Below are 20,555 nucleotides of genomic sequence, written 5' to 3' on the forward strand. Positions count from 1 at the left end.
AAATCTAATTAGAATTTAATTAGAGTTTAATTTTGCATCACGTGTCTCATCTAATCTAATTTTTTAAAATTTTGTGCCAAGTGAGTTAATTTAATATAAAAAATGAATTACAATTAGAGTTTAATTTTACCACATATCCCATCTATTCTAATTTTTTTAATTTTAATGCTAAGTGAGTTAATTTAGTGTAGAAAACGAGACGTTCAATATAAATAAACCATAAAAACCTAATAATATACCATGACCATGTATGGTCCATTACTAACTAGGTTATATATATATACATATATATATATAATCAAAGCATAAGGAAAATTCAATTAGAATCAAAATTGGATTTTCCTTTTGTTAACTTTCCATACAAATTAAATTATTTAGATTTTTTTTGTTATTTTTTCTCTAAACTAATGAGCATATTTTTTATACTGTTTCTATTTAAATATTTTGTATGTGAAAATCTTGAACATTATAAACTGTAATTGAGCTAAACGATCTCATGCACCTATCCCCATTCAATTTAAGAGATACTATTGGACCAATTTATTCTTTTATTTTGTGTTATATTTAGTAGAATTTCACAGATAGTGATTGTGAATTTATATTGTATATGTAGCATCCAAAAGTGATTTTCAAAATTATGTATGTAATAGCAATATAATGAGAAACTTAGCGTAACTAATATCATGACAATTGCAAGGAAAAACCATTTTAGTACCTCCAAATGTCCTAGTCGAACTAGTGTCTTATATGTTTAATAACCCAATAGCACTACTACAATTCACTAGTACCAATTAAGTCCAAGCCATTTCAAAAATAATTAATTTGCTCCCTAAACACAAATGGCATGTAATGCAATTTATCACTCTAACTCTCTGTTTTGACTATTTAACTAATAAATGACATTATAGCTAACTTATATAAAGGTCAATCAAACAATTACAGCTAATATAGACAAATTTTTTAACTATTTTTTTTTTTTTTTGTGTTTATGGACCAAGTTGATTAATTTTAAAATGTCTTGAACCTAGTTGACATTAGTCCAAACGTCAAAGGTAATTACTTTACTGTATTTCACCCAAACAAATATTTATTTAAAACTTCTTGAAACTTTTGGTAATAGAATTATAGTTTAAGTAGAATTATAAATTTATTTTAAATTAGATAGCAAAGTTTTACATAAAGTAAACTATGGTAATAGTGCTAAATATAGGGTGTCGACACCATATTTTGTTTGCCCTTGATTTACATGCAAAATTCCAAAACTTTCAAAAAGTCATATTTTGAATCATGTGAATATGAAAAATAATTTAATTTGTATTGTTCAAGTGTTGATCCACCCAATTTTCTAGTCCAAGAGGCAAATGATCAAAATGCCCCTAGGAGCTGAAACCTCAATCAAGCTGTTTGCACTCATGCAAGTTCAAAAATACCCTCAAACCCTAATTTTAATCAAAATCAATGTTTTAAGATATTTTCCCAAAATTTGATCAAGTTTGACAATGGTTAACCCTAGCTCATCCTAAAATTGACTAAGATCTGACAACGCGATCAGAAGAAATTTGAGCTTGTATTGAATAAAATAAAATTCTCTTTAAAGAGACTGCTTGTAGATCCAAATTGTTAAAACGAGTGAAATATACCCAAATCCCCAAAACACCCAACACTTGGTAAAACATTACTAAGAGAATTGATGAGTGAAAAAAGGCGGTACTTTTTTGAAGTGTGTATTGAGATCTTTCTAACGATACTGAACCCATTCCAAGGTCCAAGCGCCAAAATCCAAGCTTGGGAAGTTGGTAGAGAAAAATGGCAAAATCCAAAATTTTGCACAAAATCAACATATGGTACCAACTTTGGGGACAGGCTCACCTCCCGATCAATACCCTCATGTTTTCTCCAGTTTTTAAATAGATGAAGGACACGTGTAAGTGAAGCAATCCAAAGGCCAAAAAAAAAAACTCACAAAGCAACATACACTTACTCTCTCAGTCTCTCTCTGTCTTCCTCTCTCTAGAACTATAGCAATTACTGAAAAAATGAACTATCTCCATTACTCTCTCCGTCTAGCTTTATTCAGAGCTAAGCATTAGACGCTCCAAGATCAGACCTTACTTGAGAAGATCGGTGCTTGCTAGAGAAGAAAGGGCGAAATTGGGACATTGGATGAAATATTCCATGGGATCACCAACAAGATCAGGGAAAGGAAATTGAACCCAAACCTCACCACTCAATCATAAATGGTTCCACAAGAACACCAAAGCAGGTAAATCCTAGTCGATAGTTGTTTTGGGTTTCAAGAAAATACAAAAGCTTGGCTTAAACTCACCTAGAAATGAAAAAAATAAAAATTCTTACAGATGAAGGGGGTTCCATTGTAAGTAATGATACCCAGAAGCCCAAAAAACTGAATATAAGATTCAAACAAAAGGGAATTTGTCTTTGTGTAGAAGATGAAGGAAGGAGCAAGTCACAATTTAATGAGAAAGATAAACACCTTTGATGCTCAGTTCTGGAGTTCTAGAGAGAGTTGAGAGATAGAGAGAGAGAGGAAGAGAGAATGAAAGAAAAGTTGCTTTGTGAGTTTTTTTTTGGCCTTTGGATTGCTTCACTTACACGTGTCCTTCATCTATTTAAAAACTGGAGAAAACAGGAGAGTATTGAACGGGATGTGAGCTTGGGACTATCTGGCCTTTTGCCCCTTTGGGCAAAAATATTTGGCGTTATGCCCCTGTTTTGAAACTATATAGGGGCGTGCCCCTGTTTCAATACTCGATAATTTTAAAGCCGATTTACTTACTTTACTCGGATATCCAAAAACCGAGTTTTATGCTGGTTCTTGCCACACTGGCAATCCAGCGTGGCTTTTTGGAAATAAAATATTCCCGCGTAACTGTTTGTAACTCGGTAATACAGAATCCGATTTATGTGCAGAATATGAAACACTTTCGAATGTAACGTCTCTAAAACAGTTTGTGTGTCTTCCTTCCTCTACAGCTTCTCTCCCTTCCTCCGTCCGATCAGTAGCCACCCTCAGTCCGTTCAGTAGAGCCTTCCCAAGTTCAACGAATATTTCTCTCTCTCTCTCTCTCTGTGTATTTGTTTCTGTCAGTTTGTTCTAGAACCCTGTTGAAATACTTGCTTGTCTAACATGATTGCATGCGTGTCAGATATGCAGCAACTGCAAAATGTGGTTCCTGGACCCGCGGAAAGTACACAATTGACACAGCAGCCGGGTCATCGATCCACGGCGCTATGGGAGACGCCTGCCGGTCAGGTACGTAGTTGTACTGAACTTTGGACATGTCGAAATCATTTGTTTTTTATTTCTGTGGGGTTCTTTGATTATTTGTAAATAGATGTTGGACATGGTAGCATTTCAGTTTTGGTTTAGGCAGAATTTTATTTAATCCAAAGAGAGAATGGTATGAAGCAGAAATAATCGTGAAATTAAAAATACTATTTCATTAACAGCAGTACCCAAAAATGGTATGGAGTAGAAATATTCAAAGTCAGTAGATCTCATTCGGAAGCTATAGTAATCAATTAAAATGAATCCGCTGCCATTATTTTCGCAAATATGCACACACAATTAGGCGTGGCTACACATAAGACAACTTTGTTGATTCCTAATTCCCTACTCCATCTGACATAGTGAGGCACTTTGTTCATTCATTTCAAAACCTAATGCCCATCACCTCAGTGCTAATTTTAAAAAATGTCATTGACCCTGAATTGATCCAATCCAATCTACCATTGAGCTAGAGTGAATAACTAGTTAACATCATAACTAACATATTGTAAAATGTTTGTAGCTAACTAGTTAGCCTACTATTTCTTGCATATCCTAAGACAGTGCTCTTTCGTGTGCAGGTAGTGCCAGGCGTGCTAAAGTGCAGGCACCGATCTTTCAAGTTGCCCCGGCATGGGCTAGACCCCCAAATTGCTCGGTACATAACTGAGGCGGGATTTGAAGGGTTATTCAAGGTTCCAAACTTGGAAGTGGATCACGCGTTGATCACAGCACTAGTTAAGCGTTGGCGTCCGGAGACGCACACATTCCACATGGAGAGATGTGCATCACCTTACAAGATATTGAGGTGATGCTAGGGGTTCCTATTGATGGGTTGCCAGTGACTGGGAGTGTCATGCTGGGGTGGCCATCGTTGTGTCTTGAGTTACTTGATCATCGTCCTCCAGACCCGATACCACATCCCAATGAAAACAAGTCTGATGGGATAGCAAAAAATGGCACCTGTGGTTCGTCCAGAAGGGTCGTCCATGACATGCAGTTTGCCAAGCGACTAGGCCATCTCCTATTCGTCCAGACCTCCCTTCCCTGAGAGGTCGACCAGTTGGGTAGACCATTGTAATCAAGTAAAAAGGGTCGTCCACGGATGAATCGCATGGACAACCAAAGAACAGCGTGACAAAGGGTCGTCCATAAGCATTGCACATGGACGACCATATGACACTTAGCAAACTCTGAAGCGGTTAATCAACCTGTGTTCATCGCCGTCAATTTCTCCCAAAATATGTAACTTCCAGCAGCGGTTATGATTTCTATAGCCGTTGAAGAAGTTACATCCGGAGTCCACAAATCTGGGGGAAGTTATTGGACCAATAACCGCCCTAAAGTACCCTATATAAGGACCGGTCTGAACTACGTAAAGGTGTGATATTCTGAGATCTTGACACATAATACAGTGAGAATTCCAGACAAAGGAAGGCACTAACTTCACCATCGGAGGATATTTGACCGGTCCACCCCGGTCATCCTTTGATCTTTTTCTTCTTTTACAGGCCTCTGCAAGTGTCGTAGCCCACCGAAGCCGAAGTGTTCAACCAAACTGATTTTATCCACCATCAAAGTCTATCCTTGCTAGGGCGAGGCTAAGAGTCACCTGGCTGAAGGAACAATTTAGAGCTCCCTTAGCTGCGGATGCTACTGATGAGGTAGCGCAGCAACATGCGCGCTATCACATTCTTTTCAGATTGGGGACCATTCTATTTGTGGACAAGTCAGCGGACTGGGTGTCGGTGAGGCCTCTACAGTTCCTGAACCCAATCAGCAACGCGAGGAGGTACAGTTGGGGTAGTGGAGCATTAGCTTGGCTGTACAGGCACTTATGCAAGGCATCGGAGACAAAGGCGATGCAGATGGGAGGAGCATTGATGTTGGTGCAGCTCTGGGCGTATTCGAGGTTCCCAGTGATATGCCCTGTTGTGAGGCCGCTGCAATCGCCAGTGGAGGCAGGTCCCCTTGCATGTCGGTATGTTATTTCATTAGTTTGGTACAATTGTCATGCCATTTGTCATTCACCGTGCACGTGTGTATAGTTGGTCAAAATCCCTGCATGTATGCCACTTTTAATACATTCACTAAGTACACTGCTGTCGAGAAGTAACCCCTGTTTCAAACTGAAAGTTCAATTGACATTAATTCAATGGATTATTTAACAAGATAGCATGCCAATATACACTATGTTGAGTGCAGAAGAAAATTAGGAATACAAAATACTTTGTTTTAATAGATAATGCTAAGCCAGTAGACTTAGATTCATCTATTAGCGCAATGGGAATCATAGTCACACACGTCATTCAGTACTTAATATGTACTCGGCCAGAATTTATAAAAGTTGTACAAAATATTTGTAAATAGTATATAATTTGATCATATTTAAATTTAATATTGAAGATGTTTGTTTTTGAATTTTGGCTAACTCATGAAAAAGTCTCTGCAATAATTTCATTTGGCAGAGTATGTAAACTGGTCATTCTTTTTCAACAAGGAAAAAACGGGTTGTTTGTTAACCAATCTATATACTTTGTTATGAATTTATATCTAAATTTGTATTATCATGAAACAATGAATTTGTTTGTGTTTATTATATTTTCCAAAGGCTCAACTAGTGCTCAGAAATTCACAGTCTAGAATTTGTGTTGAATTATTTTTTTAATAGTAACAAGTGGGGATGAAACCAATGAAATCACCTTCGGAGAAAACATCTAAACTACAATGCTTTTACTGCCCTTTGTCTGCGTTTGACTCACATGTAGTGCAGTAGACCATAGTACACGAGAGCAGATAGCTCCAGTATTAGTTTCACGTTTATGACAACATCGTAACTCACTTTTTTCCCCCTATCATATGGGAATTAATATATTTTCAGTTATGAAGGCATAAAATTGGCCAAACTAGAAATGCGATGTTTGCAACACTTCATCAATTGTAATAAGTATTTTCCACCGAATAAAAAATAAAACAAAATAAAAATAAGTAGTACATGTGTTTGTGTGTGTGTGTGTGGGGTCCGATTTGTTGTCGGAAAAGAATAGCTGGCCGCCAGTCGAAGCAATATGGTCGAACAAAACTGCTTGGTTACAATTGGCATATTATAGGGTACAAAGTGTAATCGTCAATCAATTAAAAGTTGCTATTTATGGAATATGCTTATCAACTTACTACAACACCTTTTCAGGTTTAGATCCACAATATAAAATTTGACAACAACAAAAATCTTTAACTGAAGAATTTATTTTCTAATAGGGAAAAGTTAGTATGGAAATTATTTTTGTAAATCTATTTCTTTGGCTCGAAGAAAATTAGTTTTGTAGCCTTCATTTACTCGACCAACTAGTAAGAGACTTGAAGTCTAAGTCTATAACGACGTTCAGCTACAAACTTATTTATAGTCTAAGTCCACAGTTTCATTTATATAAATTAACATTGTTACATGTTTTAAAATTTTAATTGTTGAATTGTATGTTTTTTATACTTTTAACATATATTAAATTTATGTCACTTAGATATTATTTACTATATGATTCATAAACTTATTTTTTATGCATAATTTTAGAATATGATTCATAAAAATTTACAATTTAAACAATTAAGAGCTAAGAATTTTTGAAATTCTATAAATTTTGCAAGCATGTAATATATAAAAAGAAAATGTAATCCAAATGTGGATTTATTAAAATTCACATCCAATAAAAAAATATTAGGTGAAGTTGTAGCCAAACAAAGTTTGTAGCCAAACTTATATATTAAATTTACTATATGATTCATCAACTTATTTCTTATGCATAATTTCAGACTATATGATTCATAAAAATTTGCAATTTAAACAATTAATTGATGACAAATTACTTATATTTTTGAAATTCTAGAAATTTTGTAAGTATGTAATATATAAAAAGAAAATGTAATCCAAGTGTGGACTTGTTAAAATTCACATCCAATAAAAAAAATACTAGGTGAATTTGTAGCCCAAAAAATTTTATAGCCAAACTTTGTCCAACGTTATTTCTAATTTATCTATGATCCTAAATCACTCAATAAATTTGAACTGTACATTTTTTAGCTACGCACGTATAGGAACATTCTTATAGATTAGGGCAACCGTGTACCATGAATGTTTGGTTGTCAAGACTCAAGAGCCTTAATCAATGTATGAATTCCTCTTCTTACTTATTATGAATACAAATCCTTTATACTATATTTTGTGTTTCACTTTATGTTCCATTAATCACAACTTGTCATGTATGTATTTTTGTTTTCTATTTTAAAATTTAGCTATTTTATAAGGAAAGTTAAACAAATAAATGACAAGTTGTGATTAGTGAAGCATAAAGTGGAATACAAAAAATGGTATAAAGGATCTTTATTCACTTATTATAACCTGTAACAATTAAATTATTGAAAAAAAAAAGACTTTCTTTTTAGAACTAAAAATGACTTTAATTACGGAGGAAATTTGATTCTTTTCATTAGTTGGTTTTCTTGTTTTCCAAACTTTTGGAAACATTTTTTTATTTAACTTTTTGTATAAAATAATTTTTTATTTTTGGAATCAATTCAATAGTTACAAATTGTGGGATTTGCATTTTACATATATCCGTTGGTAATATCAACAAATGTTAGTTAAACTACCATTTTTTGAAAACATTTAAAGGATACAGAGGCAGGGGATTTCTTTTTCTTTTTTTTTTTGTTGAGGGGAGGGGGGTAGGTACTTGGTGTTGGTGGGTTGGTTGGAAATAAGGGTTGCTTTGTCTAAACTCTAAAGAACTCATGATTTAAAGTTTTAAACACGGCAGACAATTGGAGGTGCTACAATCGTATTCTAGGCTCTGCCTACTCTGTATCTGGTCATGAAGCTTTAACTAATCCAACCACCCTTTTTAGGTAGTGGTTCTCTTTTGTAAGGAAACACTTTATTTTGCATCTCTGACCATGAATGTGAACCCAAGAATTTTAGAACCTTGTGAATAAATGTCAGAATTTAGAGTATGCTACACATGTCTAATACGGTAAGAACAAACTTCCAGCCACTGCGAAGAAATGGAAGACGAGGGCTTCTCTTAGGATTTGATCCCCAAACCTGCCAGAATAGGACATCTCTTAGTATCTGATACTTGAACATGTCATTTTATATTTTTGGCTTACAACAGTCAAGTGAAGAAAATTCGAACCCAGATTCTCTTCTAGGGGAGAAGCGAACACTGCCATTAAAAACTACAAGACTGTGGCAACATGCCAAGTATAAATACTTCCTGGCACCAAATGGTCCAACTTCAAAACAGCTAAAGATGTTGCTTTACTTTAGGTTAAAATAAAATGTAAACCAATATTCTCGTTCCCAATTTGAAGACGCTACTTTCTTCTATACAAGGCGAGTATTATGCAGAACTTATGATTCGATTGAATTCATTTCAGGTCGAGTTTAGCATTTTACATCTGTGTTAGTATCTAAGGTATCCTAATAGATGCATTAAAGAAAATAGAAGAAAAAGGACAAAATAAGAACCAATGGGAGGCACTCATCCCAATTCCTTCCTCAAAATACAACTACTTGGCAACTTGTTCCAGATCTGGAACTTTATTCCATGTTTCCTCAATTGCACTAAATTGCAGTGGTGGCAATGACAAATGGCCAACAGTTGAACTTCCGCTCTGAATTTCCTTCAAAACCCGTAGTGCTGATATAGTGCTCTTCATATATAAGCTCTCCATATACTCAATCTCTGCAAGTTCCTTTGGCACTCTAAGCAGACCGTTGTTATTGGTAGCGTCAGAAGTTGAAGGATCATCATCCCCATCAGCTATCATTGTTGAAGCTGGTGGTTCACACTTAGGGAAAATTCTGTCCAGCATTGCGTCACACTCCACAAGCTTGTAGAGCATGTCAGTGGTGAAGAAGGGCTATTGCAAGACCTTTTGAATGAAGGGCAAGCGAATGAGGGCACCAGTTCTTTTGTCATACTTCTTGACTATTTTGACCAAACATGTTAAGAAAAATTAAGGTGTCATTAAGACAATCTAGCCTTTAAGACATTATTATATTCTAAGAAACCAGTTACTTTAAGGGATCGACCCCCTACCGAAAATATGAAAGCTAATTTAATGGCTTTATTTTTGGTACGCATTTATTGTCGCGGTAGCATTGTTGTTTGATATTAACTAATGAGCATTGTCTGAAATTGTATGTTTACTAGATGGAAGGGGCCGAAGAGCACGAAAGAGCATGCCACACATGTGCTACCTGTGTATCGAGCATCGCTGTCGAATATACGGGCACACCAGGTATTTCACCGCTTCATGTCAGAAGGATATAATTCTCCATATTTTTGTTTTTCACTTGGTAGGGTTTTAACAACTACTGCATGTGTATAGTTAATAATGTAACTTTCTTCGATTAGACCATAGATATACAAGGAATTAGTTACGAACACAAACACAAGGGTGGGTGGGCAGTCAGTATAGAGTACCTTCATTAATAATTTTACACCGATGTTTGTCGTTTTGATTCCACACATATTTAGCTTTGTACCCTTAAAATTTTTCCCTCGGTTGTAGCTATTGCTTGTGATTATTATTTTTTGGTTGCTAGAAAGAATATTAAGAACTATAGAATGCAGAACTGTAGGTAAAGTTTTCACATGTATTTTCCAAACCTGATATTTTTGAGCTTGATGCTCTTGAAATAATTGCATAAGTCTGCATATAATTTGACAAGCAAAATTGAAACACCATTAGAATTAAAGGTGAACTGAATAACCACATTGAATATTATTGTTATCAAAATATTTATGAGTCCAATACTTACAACAGGTCTAAGATCTTTAAAATATTTCCTTACAAAATGGACATCGTTGTCTCTATATAATAAACAACATTATTTTTATATATTTTTGGGGTAATCACATCGCATACAAATCCTACCCCAACAAGGTATGTTTACGGGGCATTCCCCTTCTCCCTTTTCTTAATTTTCTCCTCCTCTTTTTGAACCCCAAATCACACAATGTGCCAATTACTGATTTATAATGACAATTAGATTTTGGCCAAACTAAGATTGGTAGCAACAATAAGCATCACAAAAGCTTTCAGTTCCATGCAAGGTCTTAAGATTCTGACTGAAACCATGCAACCAGTAGTATCCAGGTGCATCTTAGCATGTCAAATTCAATAAGAGAGGGAAATAGGTCAAGAATGTCTTAGGATTTTTAGTGAAGTGGTTCTTCAATGGTCTACTACATATTTGCTCACATTGAGGATTGACAGAAATAGGTAAGTATTTGATTTTTTTCTTGTTAACCATTTATGCAGGTTGTGTGGGAGCCGTACAAGGATGTCCTAGACTCGTTGCCCCCATATTGCACTGCCGGCCGACGTATATGGAGGGTCATTGTGCCGTTGATTTATTTTTGGATAGTAGAGGGTCATCATCTCGAACGTGTCTTTCGTCAGTTCGGCATGAAGCAAGCGCCATCGACTATTGTGGATACATCAGTTGCTCTCCACAGAATCTCCCTCCAAGGTAAATTAGATAGGGATTGGGTGCAAAAGCATGCTATCCACATTGACTGATGGGCCCATAGAGAGGAACATCTGGCCGACGCACCGACATTGGATGGGGACACGACATACCTTGCTGCTTACATGGAGTCATACCGAAGGATGACCAGACGGTTCATTACGCGTGAGTCAGCATATTGGGAAATCCTGGTAAGGCAACAAACCCTGAACATGCTTCTTCGATGAATTGACAATATATGTGTGTTGTTGCATGCATTCTGAAAATTAAAGTGCGACCACAAGCCATTGAATCAATATTTTGACATTCATTTTAGAGAACATTTCATTTCTTGCCACTAGATATGCATTTGTCACAAGCAATATGTACTGCTGTGCCATTTCAATGTTCATATATATATGAATAAGCTCAACATGCATAATTTGTTTTCAAATCGGTCATGCACAACACAAAAGGAACCATAAAAGTTTTAACGAGACTCCTTTATTTCACAGGTTCAGTCCAACATGGAATTACTGTCGCAATGTGAACCAAACTCCCAAATGTACAACCACCTGAAGAGTACACTGGATCTTGTTGAAGAGTTAAGCCGAGTGGCATTGGAGAATGTGCGTGCCTCGGCAACTGAGGCGAGCACACAGGCCACTGGCCGTGGTGGGGGAGGTCGTGGTTCTGGACGGCGTGGACGCAGTCGAGGTCCTGGAGGTGGTCATGGGGATGAGGATGACTTCGGTAACTTCCAACTCTAATACCTCCAATTCTTACTGACTTGCACTTCTACTACTTTGAGTTGTAATTTATTTAGAGGACGTACTATAGTAGCGAAGTATATATTGTTTGGTAAGTAGTTTTTAGGGTTAATATGCACTTCCTTATGGAATTTGGTATAATTACTTACAATGTTCTCCCAAACTTTAAATATTAAAACTAAGCACTGTAAATATCAACTAGGAGGTACGGCTTTTTAAGTTCTTCCTACCAAAATATATATGTATTGAAATGTAAGACATGCAAAACTGTTTCATTCAATCCTTATAAACTACAATGACAATACTATTATCCACTTTTAGCATATACCCATCAATGCTAAGAGCATTTGCAGCAGTGGTGGTATAAAGCAATAATGTTAAATTTTAGCTCCACTTTCATTAAAATGATGCTCCAGCAGTGGAGCTAAAGCAAAAAAATTTAGATGATTTGCTAAAAAATATTTTTTTATTCAACTGATCCACTTGTTCCCTTTTTTTTTTTCATTTATCAAAACCGGTCAGTCTTTCACTCCCACTGTATTCTCACTCTCTCTCGTTCATCTCTCAACTCTCAAGCCTCCAAGCCTCTCAAGCTCACCCATAGACACTCCGGTACAATCACTGCCATCCTCACCCACAGACACGCCGCCGCCGCCCCCCTGACCTACGCCGTCGATACACATCGCCACAGACCCAGCTCCAACCACGGCAACCCCCACCACCACCATCACCACATCAGTCACAAATTCAACCATACCCACACTCATCAAACCCACCACCACCAATATCAATCACCACCTCCACCACCACGGCAACCCCCACCACCACCACCATAGGGCTTGACTTTCCGTAAACGAACCAAAATGTGTACGGACGTTTTAATACGTAAAAAAAGGAAGAAAATAACCGCAAAATCCCGAGTGGGCCCCGATACTCGCTGTTCAAGGAAAACAATATTAATATACTTATACACTATCTTGGGACTATCTGGCCTTTTGCCCCTTTGGGCAAAACTATTTGGCGTTATGCCCCTGTTTTGAAACTATATATGGGCGTGCCCCTGTTTCAATACTCGGTAATTTTAAAGCCGATTTATTTACTTTACTCGGATATCCAAAAACCGAGTTTTATGTTGGTTCTTGCCACACTGGCAATCCAGCGTGGCTTTTTGGAAATAAAATATTCCCGCGTAACTGTTTGTAACTCGGAAATTCAGAATCCGATTTATGTGCAGAATATGAAACACTTTCGAATGTAACGTCTCTAAAACAGTTTGTGTGTCTTCCTTCCTCTACAGCTTCTCTCCCTTCCTCCGTCCGATCAGTAGCCACCCTCAGTCCGTTCAGTAGAGCCTTCCCAAGTTCAACGAATATTCAAGTTCTCCTATTTTTACCCGAACCCAAACCAAATCGGTCAGTCGACGCTGGATTGAAGCTCAATCCAAACCCATACCCAAACCCACACCTTTTCACTCTCGCCATAGCCGAAGCTCAACCCAATCCATCTTCAGAGTTCAAGGATTAGAAACTTATTAAGGTAATTTCTAAATGCTGAGATCAAATATTCGTTTTTTCCCTTTGCATGTAATCTGAGTTAAGTATTGATTGTGCGTTTACTCTGATTTGAGTGTGGCTTCTTAAGTTTTTCTCTGTTAGATTTTCCTGTATCTCTAATCATTATTATTGTTGCTTTTTTAGGTTTGTTGGGTTTGGTTTTGAACTGGGTTTGGTTTTGAACTGGGTTTGGATGCACGTATAGGGCATAAATTCATGTAAAAAATACAGTTAGCATGACAACGGTGGCCATTGTTAGGGAAAATTTCTTTTTAATTCAACTGTATTTCAGGAAATTATGTTGGATGTGAAAATTGATTTTGAATTAGGGAAAATTGCTATTTAATTCAATGCTAAATGATCTTGAATTGAGAAGCTATTGGTTTTACAAGCTTCAAACTTACTGGCTTTTGCAAGCTTCCACTCTGTTAACTTATTAATATAATAGATATAATGTGTGTATAATGGATATGCATGCATATATCTACACACAGACCATAAAATGCACATCATGGACATCCACTATCACTGAACTAAATTGAGCTCATAAATGCCCTGTATATCTACTGTTTTGGGTTCCTAAAACCTTTGCTGCCACATTTTGTGTACAGATGCATAATTGATTGTCATAAGAGACTAGAATTGTCTTAGAAGTTCTTAAAGTACTTATTTTTTTGTTATTAGAATTCCTAGTCTTTATACGAAAGGATTTAGAAATAGCCTAGATAATGGTTTTATTGTAGTCGATAATATTGATAGATTTCAATAAGATTCCAACTTTTTTCAAGCGTGATTGCTATCTCCTACCTAAGTGTGACTGCTTACGAAAGTGTAGGTGTGATTGCCTAGTGTTTTAGTGCCGAAATTGCTAAAAATCCTACATCAAGTTTGGTATCTAAGCCCGTTGAAGCTTCTGTCTTGTGTACGATTAGCAGTCATTTGTGGGTTATGTTTGTTGATTAAGTACATCAATTCATTATTATTATCATCTACTACATGTGGGGTTGGAAAGGGAACTTAGTGGCCTTTGAGGGTCACCAATCCTTTCCTAATAGGTTGGATTAGGTTAGGGGGAGCATTAAGATTTGTGGTGGCTTGTGGCTTGTGGCCTTTTTGTAAGGCTTGTGGCTTTTTATAGAAAAATGCTAGATAACCTGTTTTTTTATTCTTCTTGCAAGAAATTTCCATTTCTGTCTCGGTTGTATCCATACTCTCAAAATTGTTTAGGGGTAGTTGGGTACCTTTTAGAACTATGTTTTAGTATTTTCTAATGGTGTTTTTTGTGGTGCTTAGTTGATTCATTGGGTTGCATTTTGCTGTGTTCATTTTGTTGGTTTACTTTGTTTGATTTTGACATTGATTCGCACGTTGGTTGGTTGGTTAGGTTGCTTATACATTCTGCAACTATGGGTCCTTTTTGTTTATGCCTTGCAGCCATGAACATTAGGATCAAGTTAGGCATATATGCTCAAGCTAGGTGTTTTATATTTTAGTGTTTTAATTTAACTCTTCCTTGATATGATTAAATGGATTGAAAATCAGTGTATATATAGATGCATGATGCATAATTCAGATGAGCAATTATATGTTTTCAATTTTTTCTCAATCTCTTTCACTCTCTCTCTCTCTCTCTCTCTCTCTCTCTCTCTCTCTGTTTTTGTTTCTGTCAGTTTGTTCTAGAACCCTGTTGAAATACTTGCTTGTCTAACATGATTGCATGCGTGTCAGATATGCAGCAACTGCGAAATGTGGTTCCTGGACCCGCGGAAGGTACACAATTGACACAGCAGCCGGGTCATCGATCCACGGCGCTATGGGAGACGCCTGCCGGTCAGGTACGTAGTTGTACTGAACTTTGGACATGTCGAAATCATTTGTTTTTTATTTCTGTAGGGTTCTTTGATCATTTGTAAATAGATGTTGGACATGGTAGCATTTCAGTTTTGGTTTAGGCAGAATTTTATTTAATCCAAAGAGAAAATGGTATGAAGCAGAAATAATCGTGAAATTAAAAACACTCTTTCATTAACAGCAGTACCTGAAAATGGTATGGAGTAGAAATATTCAAAGTCAGTAGATCTCATTCGGAAGCTATAGTAATCAATTAAAATGAATCCGCTGCCATTATTTTCGCAAATATGCACACACAATTAGGCGTGGCTACACATAAGACAACTTTGTTGATTCCTAATTCCCTACTCCATTTGACATAGTGAGGCACTTGGTTCATTCATTTCAAAACCTAATGCCCATCACCTCAGTGCTAATTTTATAAAATGTCATTGACCTTGAATTGATCCAATCCAATCTGCATTGAGCTAGAGTGAATAACTAGTTAACATCATAACTAACATATTGTAAAATGTTTGTAGCTAACTAGTTAGTCTACTATTTCTTGCATATCCTAAGACAGTGCTCTTTCGTGTGCAGGTAGTGCCAGGCGTGCTAAAGTGCAGGCACCGATCTTGCAAGTTACCTCGGCATGGGGTAGACCCCCGAATTGCTCGGTACATAACTGAGGCGGGATTTGAAGGGTTATTCAAGGTTCCAAACTTGGAAGTGGATCACGCGTTGATCACAGCACTAGTTGAGCGTTGGCGTCCGGAGACGCACACATTCCACCTACCGCATGGAGAGATGGGCATCACCTTACAAGATATCGAGGTGATGCTAGGGGTTCCTATTGATGGGTTGCCAGTGACTGGGAGTGTCAAGTTGGGGTGGCCAGCGTTGTGTCTTGAGCTACTGGGTCATCGTCCGCCAGACCCGATACCACATCCCAATGAAAACAAGTCTATCCTTGCTGGGGCGAGGCTAAGAGTCACTTGGCTGAAGGAACAATTTAGAGATCCCTTAGCTGCAGATGCTACTGATGAGGTAGTGCAGCAACATGCGCGCTATCACATTCTTCTCAGATTGGGGACCATTCTATTTGTGGACAAGTCGGCAGACCGGGTGTCGGTGATGCCTCTACAGTTCCTGAACCCAATCAGCAACGCGAAGAGGTACAGTTGGGGTAGTGGAGCATTAGCTTGGCTGTACAGGCACTTATGCAAGGCATCGGAGACGAAGGCGATGCAGATGGGAGGAGCATTGATGTTGGTGCAGCTCTGGGCGTATTCGAGGTTCCCAGTGATATGCCCTGTTGTGAGGCCGCCGCAATCGCCAGTGGAGGCAGGTCCCCTTGCATGTCGGTATGTTATTTCATTAGTTTGGTACAATTGTCATGCCATTTGTCATTCACCGTGCACGGGTGTATAGTTGGTCAAAAGTTTTTTATGCTTTTAACATATATTAAATTTATGTCAATTAGATATTATTTACTATATGATTCATAAACTTATTTTTCATGCATAATTGTAGATTATATGATTCATAAAAATTTACAATTTAAACAATTTAGAGCTATGAATTTTTTAAATTCTATAAAGTATATTAGGTGAAGTTGTAGCCTAACAAAGTTTGTAGCCTAACAAAGTTTGTAGCCAAACTTATATATTAAATTTACTCTATGATTCATCAACTTATTTCTTATGCATAATTTTAGACTATATGATTCATAAAAATTTGCAATTTAAACAATTAATTGATGAAAAATTACTTATATTTTTGAAATTCTAGAAATTTTGCAAGTACGTAATATAGAAAAAGAAAATGTAATCGAAGCGTGGATTTGTTAAAATTCACATCCAGAAGTTGAAGGATCATCATCCCCATCAGCTATCACTGTTGAAGCTGGTGGTTCACACTTAGGGAAAATTCCATCCAGCATTGCCTCACACTCCACAAGCTTGTAGAGCATGTCAGTGGTGAAGAAGGGCTGTTGCAAGACCTTTTGAATGAAGGGCAAGCGAATGAGGGCACCAGTTCTTTTGTCATACTTCTTGACTATTTTGACCAAACCTGTTAAGAACAAATTAAGGTGTCATTAAGACAGTCTAGCCTTTAAGACATTATTATATTCTAAGAAACCAGTTACTTTAAGGGATCGACCCCCTACCGAAAATATGAAAGCTAGTTAATGGCTTTATTTTTTGTATGCATTTATTGTCGCGGTAGCATTGTTGTTTGATATTAACTAATGAGCATTGTCTGAAATTGTATGTTCACTAGATGGAAGGGGCCGAAGAGCACGAAAGAGCATGCCACCCATGTGCTACCTGTGTATCGAGCGTCACTGTCGAGTATACGGGCACACCAGGTATTTTACCGCTTCATGTCAGAAGGATATAATTCTCCATATTTTTGTTTTTCACTTGGTAGGGTTTTAACAACTACTTCATGTGTATAGTTAATAATGTAACTTTCGTCGATTAGACCATAGATATACAAGGAATTAGTTACGAACACAAACACAAGGGTGGGTGGGCAGTCAATATAGAGTACCTTCATTAATAATTTTACACCGATGTTTGTCGTTTTGATTCCACACATATTTAGCTTTGTACCCTTAAAATTTTTCCCTCGGTTGTAGCTATTGCTTGTGATTATTATTTTTTGGTTGCTAGCAAGAATATTAAGAACTATAGAATGCAGAATTGTAGGTAATGTTTTCACATGTATTTTCCACACCTGATATTTTTGAGCTTGATGCTCTTGAAATAATTGCATAAGTCTGCATATAATTTGACAGGCAACATTGAAACACGATTAGAATTAAAGGTGAACTGAATAACCACATTGAATATTATTGTTATCAAAATATTTATGAGTCCAATACTTACAGCAGGTCTAAGATCTTTAAAATATTTCCTTAGAAAATGGACATCGTTGTCTCTATATAATAAACAACATTATTTTTATATATTTTTGGGGTAAGCACGTCGCATACAAATCCTACCCCAACAATGTATGTTTACTGGGCATTCCCCTTCTCCCTTTTCTTAATTTTCTCCTCCTCTTTTTGAACCCCAAATCAGACAATGTGCCAATTACTGATTTATAATGACAATTAGATTTTGGCCAAACTAAGATTGGTAGCAACAATAAGCACACAAAAGCTTTCAGTCAAATGCAAGGTCTTAAGATTCTGACTGAAACCATGCAACCAGTAGTATCCAGGTGCATCTTACCATGTCAAATTCAATAACAGAGGGAAATAGGTCAAGAATGTCTTAGGATTGTTACTGAAGTGGTTCTTCAATGGTCTTCTACATATTTGCTCACATTGAGGATTGACAGAAATAAGTACGTATTTGATTTTTCCTTGTTGACCATTTATGCAGGTTGTTTGGGAGCCGTACAAGGATGTCCTAGACTTGTTGCCCCCATATTGCACTGCCGGCCGACGTATATGGAGGGCCATTGTGCCATTGATTTATTTTTGGATAGTAGAGGGTCATCATCCCGAACGTGTCGTTCGTCAGTTCGGCATGAAGCAAGCGCCACCGACTATTGTGGATACATCGGTTGCTCTCCACAAAATCTCCCTCCAAGGTAAATTAGATAGGGATTTCCAGCAAGAGCATGCTATCCACATTGACCGATGGGCCCATAGAGAGGAACATCTGGCCGACGCACCGACATTGGATGGGGACACGACATACCTTGCTGCTTACATGGACTCATACCGAAGGACGACCAGACGGTTTATTACGCGTGAGTCGGCATATTGGGAAATCCTGGTAAGGCAACAAACCCTGAACATGCTTCTTTGATGGATTGACAATATATGTGTGTTGCTGCATGCATTCTGAAAGTGAAAGTGTGACCACAAGCCATTGAATCAATATGTTGACATTCATTTTAGAGAACATTTCATTTCTTGCCACTAGATATGCATTTGTCACAAGCAATATGTACTGCTGTGCCATTTGAATGTTCATATATATATGAATAATCTCAACATGCATAATTTGTTTTCAAATCGGTCATGCACAACACAAAAGGAACCATAAAAGTTTTAACGGGACTCCTTTATTTCACAGGTTCAGTCCAACGTGGAATTACTGTCGCAATGCGAACCAGACTCCCAAATGTACAACCACGTGAAGAGTACACTGGATCTTGTTGGAGAGTTGAGTCGAGTGGCATTGGAGAACGCGCGTGCCTCGGCGACTGCAGCGAGCACACCGGCCACAGGCCGTGGTGGGGGAGGTCGTGGTTCTGGACAGCGTGGACGCAGTCGAGGTCCTGCAGGTGGTCATGAGGATGAGGATGACTTCGGTAACTTCCAACTCTAATACCTCCAATTCTTACTGACTTGCACTTCTACTACTTTGAGTTGTAATTTATTTAGAGGACATATTATAGTAGCGAAGTATATATTGTTTGGTAAGTAGTTTTTAGGGTTAATATGCACTTCCTTATGGAATTTGGTATAATTACTTACAATGTTCTCCCAAACGTTAAATATTCAAACTAAGCACTGTAAATATCAACCAGGAGGTACGGCTTTTTAAGTTCTTCCTACCAAAATATATATGTATTGAAATGTAAGACATGCAAAACTGTTTCATTCAATCCTTATAAACTACAATGACAATACTGTTGTCCACTTTTAGCATATACCCATCAATGCTAATATATTTAACACATTGATGACAAAACAGGAAGTCTATGCAGTTTTTCCATCGAGTATAAAGCACAATAATCTGTTTGCTAATGTAATTCCTTTTAAAAATATTCCTACACCACCGTGGAAATAAACTTAGGAGTATATGAGGAAAATTCAAAGTTGTGATCGCATTCTGCAGTTCATACAATTTGGATTGCTTACGCAATTGGCATTACGTAGGGTTTACACTTTACAATAGTTATTGGTGCCTACAAACTGACTTACGAATTAACCTGTCCTTTATACTGTCTAGATTCTAGGGTAATTATACATGCTGAATCTTGTGTTGAAAACAATGTTTTAGTGTTATTGTATCAGTGTTGTAGCTGCTGCGTGTTTTCAGCTCTGTTGTAGCTTTGTTTTTGCACTTAGTTGTCTTGCATTTTCAGTTGACTGAATGCAGACTGTTCCAATTAAAAAAAAAAAAAAAACAAAATTAGTGTTGTTGGGATTTGTTTGAGTAATGCATTAACTGATAGTGTAAGTAATCTTTCTCCACTCACTCAGAAAATTTTCTCCATCCTAAACATTTTTATATATATTTTATCACTCACTTTCAAGAATTTTCTTAAATTGTATTGTTAAAGTTGAAATAATTATTCAATAAAAAAAACAATTACAGCAAATAGTAGACATTTTTTTGCGTGTACGAACTGGTAAATGAGAGGTTTCACTCCCCAAAGTAAATCCCCTGTAAAGGGTCAAAAGCCATTGATTCATATCTAGGCTGCAGATAGTAAGACATTTTTTGATTCAATCCCTTGTTGTCATCTTAATAAATACAGCTGTTTTTGTACAGATGATGAGGCGTTCGAGGGCGACTGGGACATGTACATGGATGGCGTCGGGTCATCGCGATGCATGTCTGATGCTGCTG

The 20,555-nt window shown here is 37.1% G+C and overlaps 2 protein-coding genes across 2 annotated transcripts; one reads left to right on the plus strand and one right to left on the minus strand.

Moving 5' to 3' along the window:
- Positions 1–8,851: 8,851 nt before the first annotated feature.
- On the minus strand, positions 8,852–9,187 carry LOC111995691 (SPX domain-containing protein 2). The gene has a single exon (XM_024027622.2). It carries the CDS (start codon positions 9,185–9,187, stop codon positions 8,852–8,854), a length of 336 nt encoding a protein of 111 aa, XP_023883390.2.
- A 2,139-nt stretch (positions 9,188–11,326) lies between these two features.
- Positions 11,327–19,287, plus strand: LOC112016749 (serine/threonine-protein phosphatase 7 long form homolog; the record flags this gene model as incomplete). The annotated part of the gene is given in 6 exon segments (XM_065778224.1): positions 11,327–11,552; positions 14,851–14,957; positions 15,553–16,316; positions 17,236–17,323; positions 18,348–18,746; positions 19,050–19,287. Coding segments are annotated over 6 exon segments (1,822 nt in total), but the record flags the coding sequence as incomplete, so codon positions are not given.
- Between the last annotated feature and the right edge of the window lie 1,268 nt (positions 19,288–20,555).

The sequence above is a fragment of the Quercus suber genome, unplaced genomic scaffold, assembly GCF_002906115.3.
Source record: "Quercus suber isolate HL8 unplaced genomic scaffold, Cork oak 2.0 scaffold_176, whole genome shotgun sequence".
In the NCBI taxonomy this organism is placed as follows: domain Eukaryota; kingdom Viridiplantae; phylum Streptophyta; class Magnoliopsida; order Fagales; family Fagaceae; genus Quercus; species Quercus suber.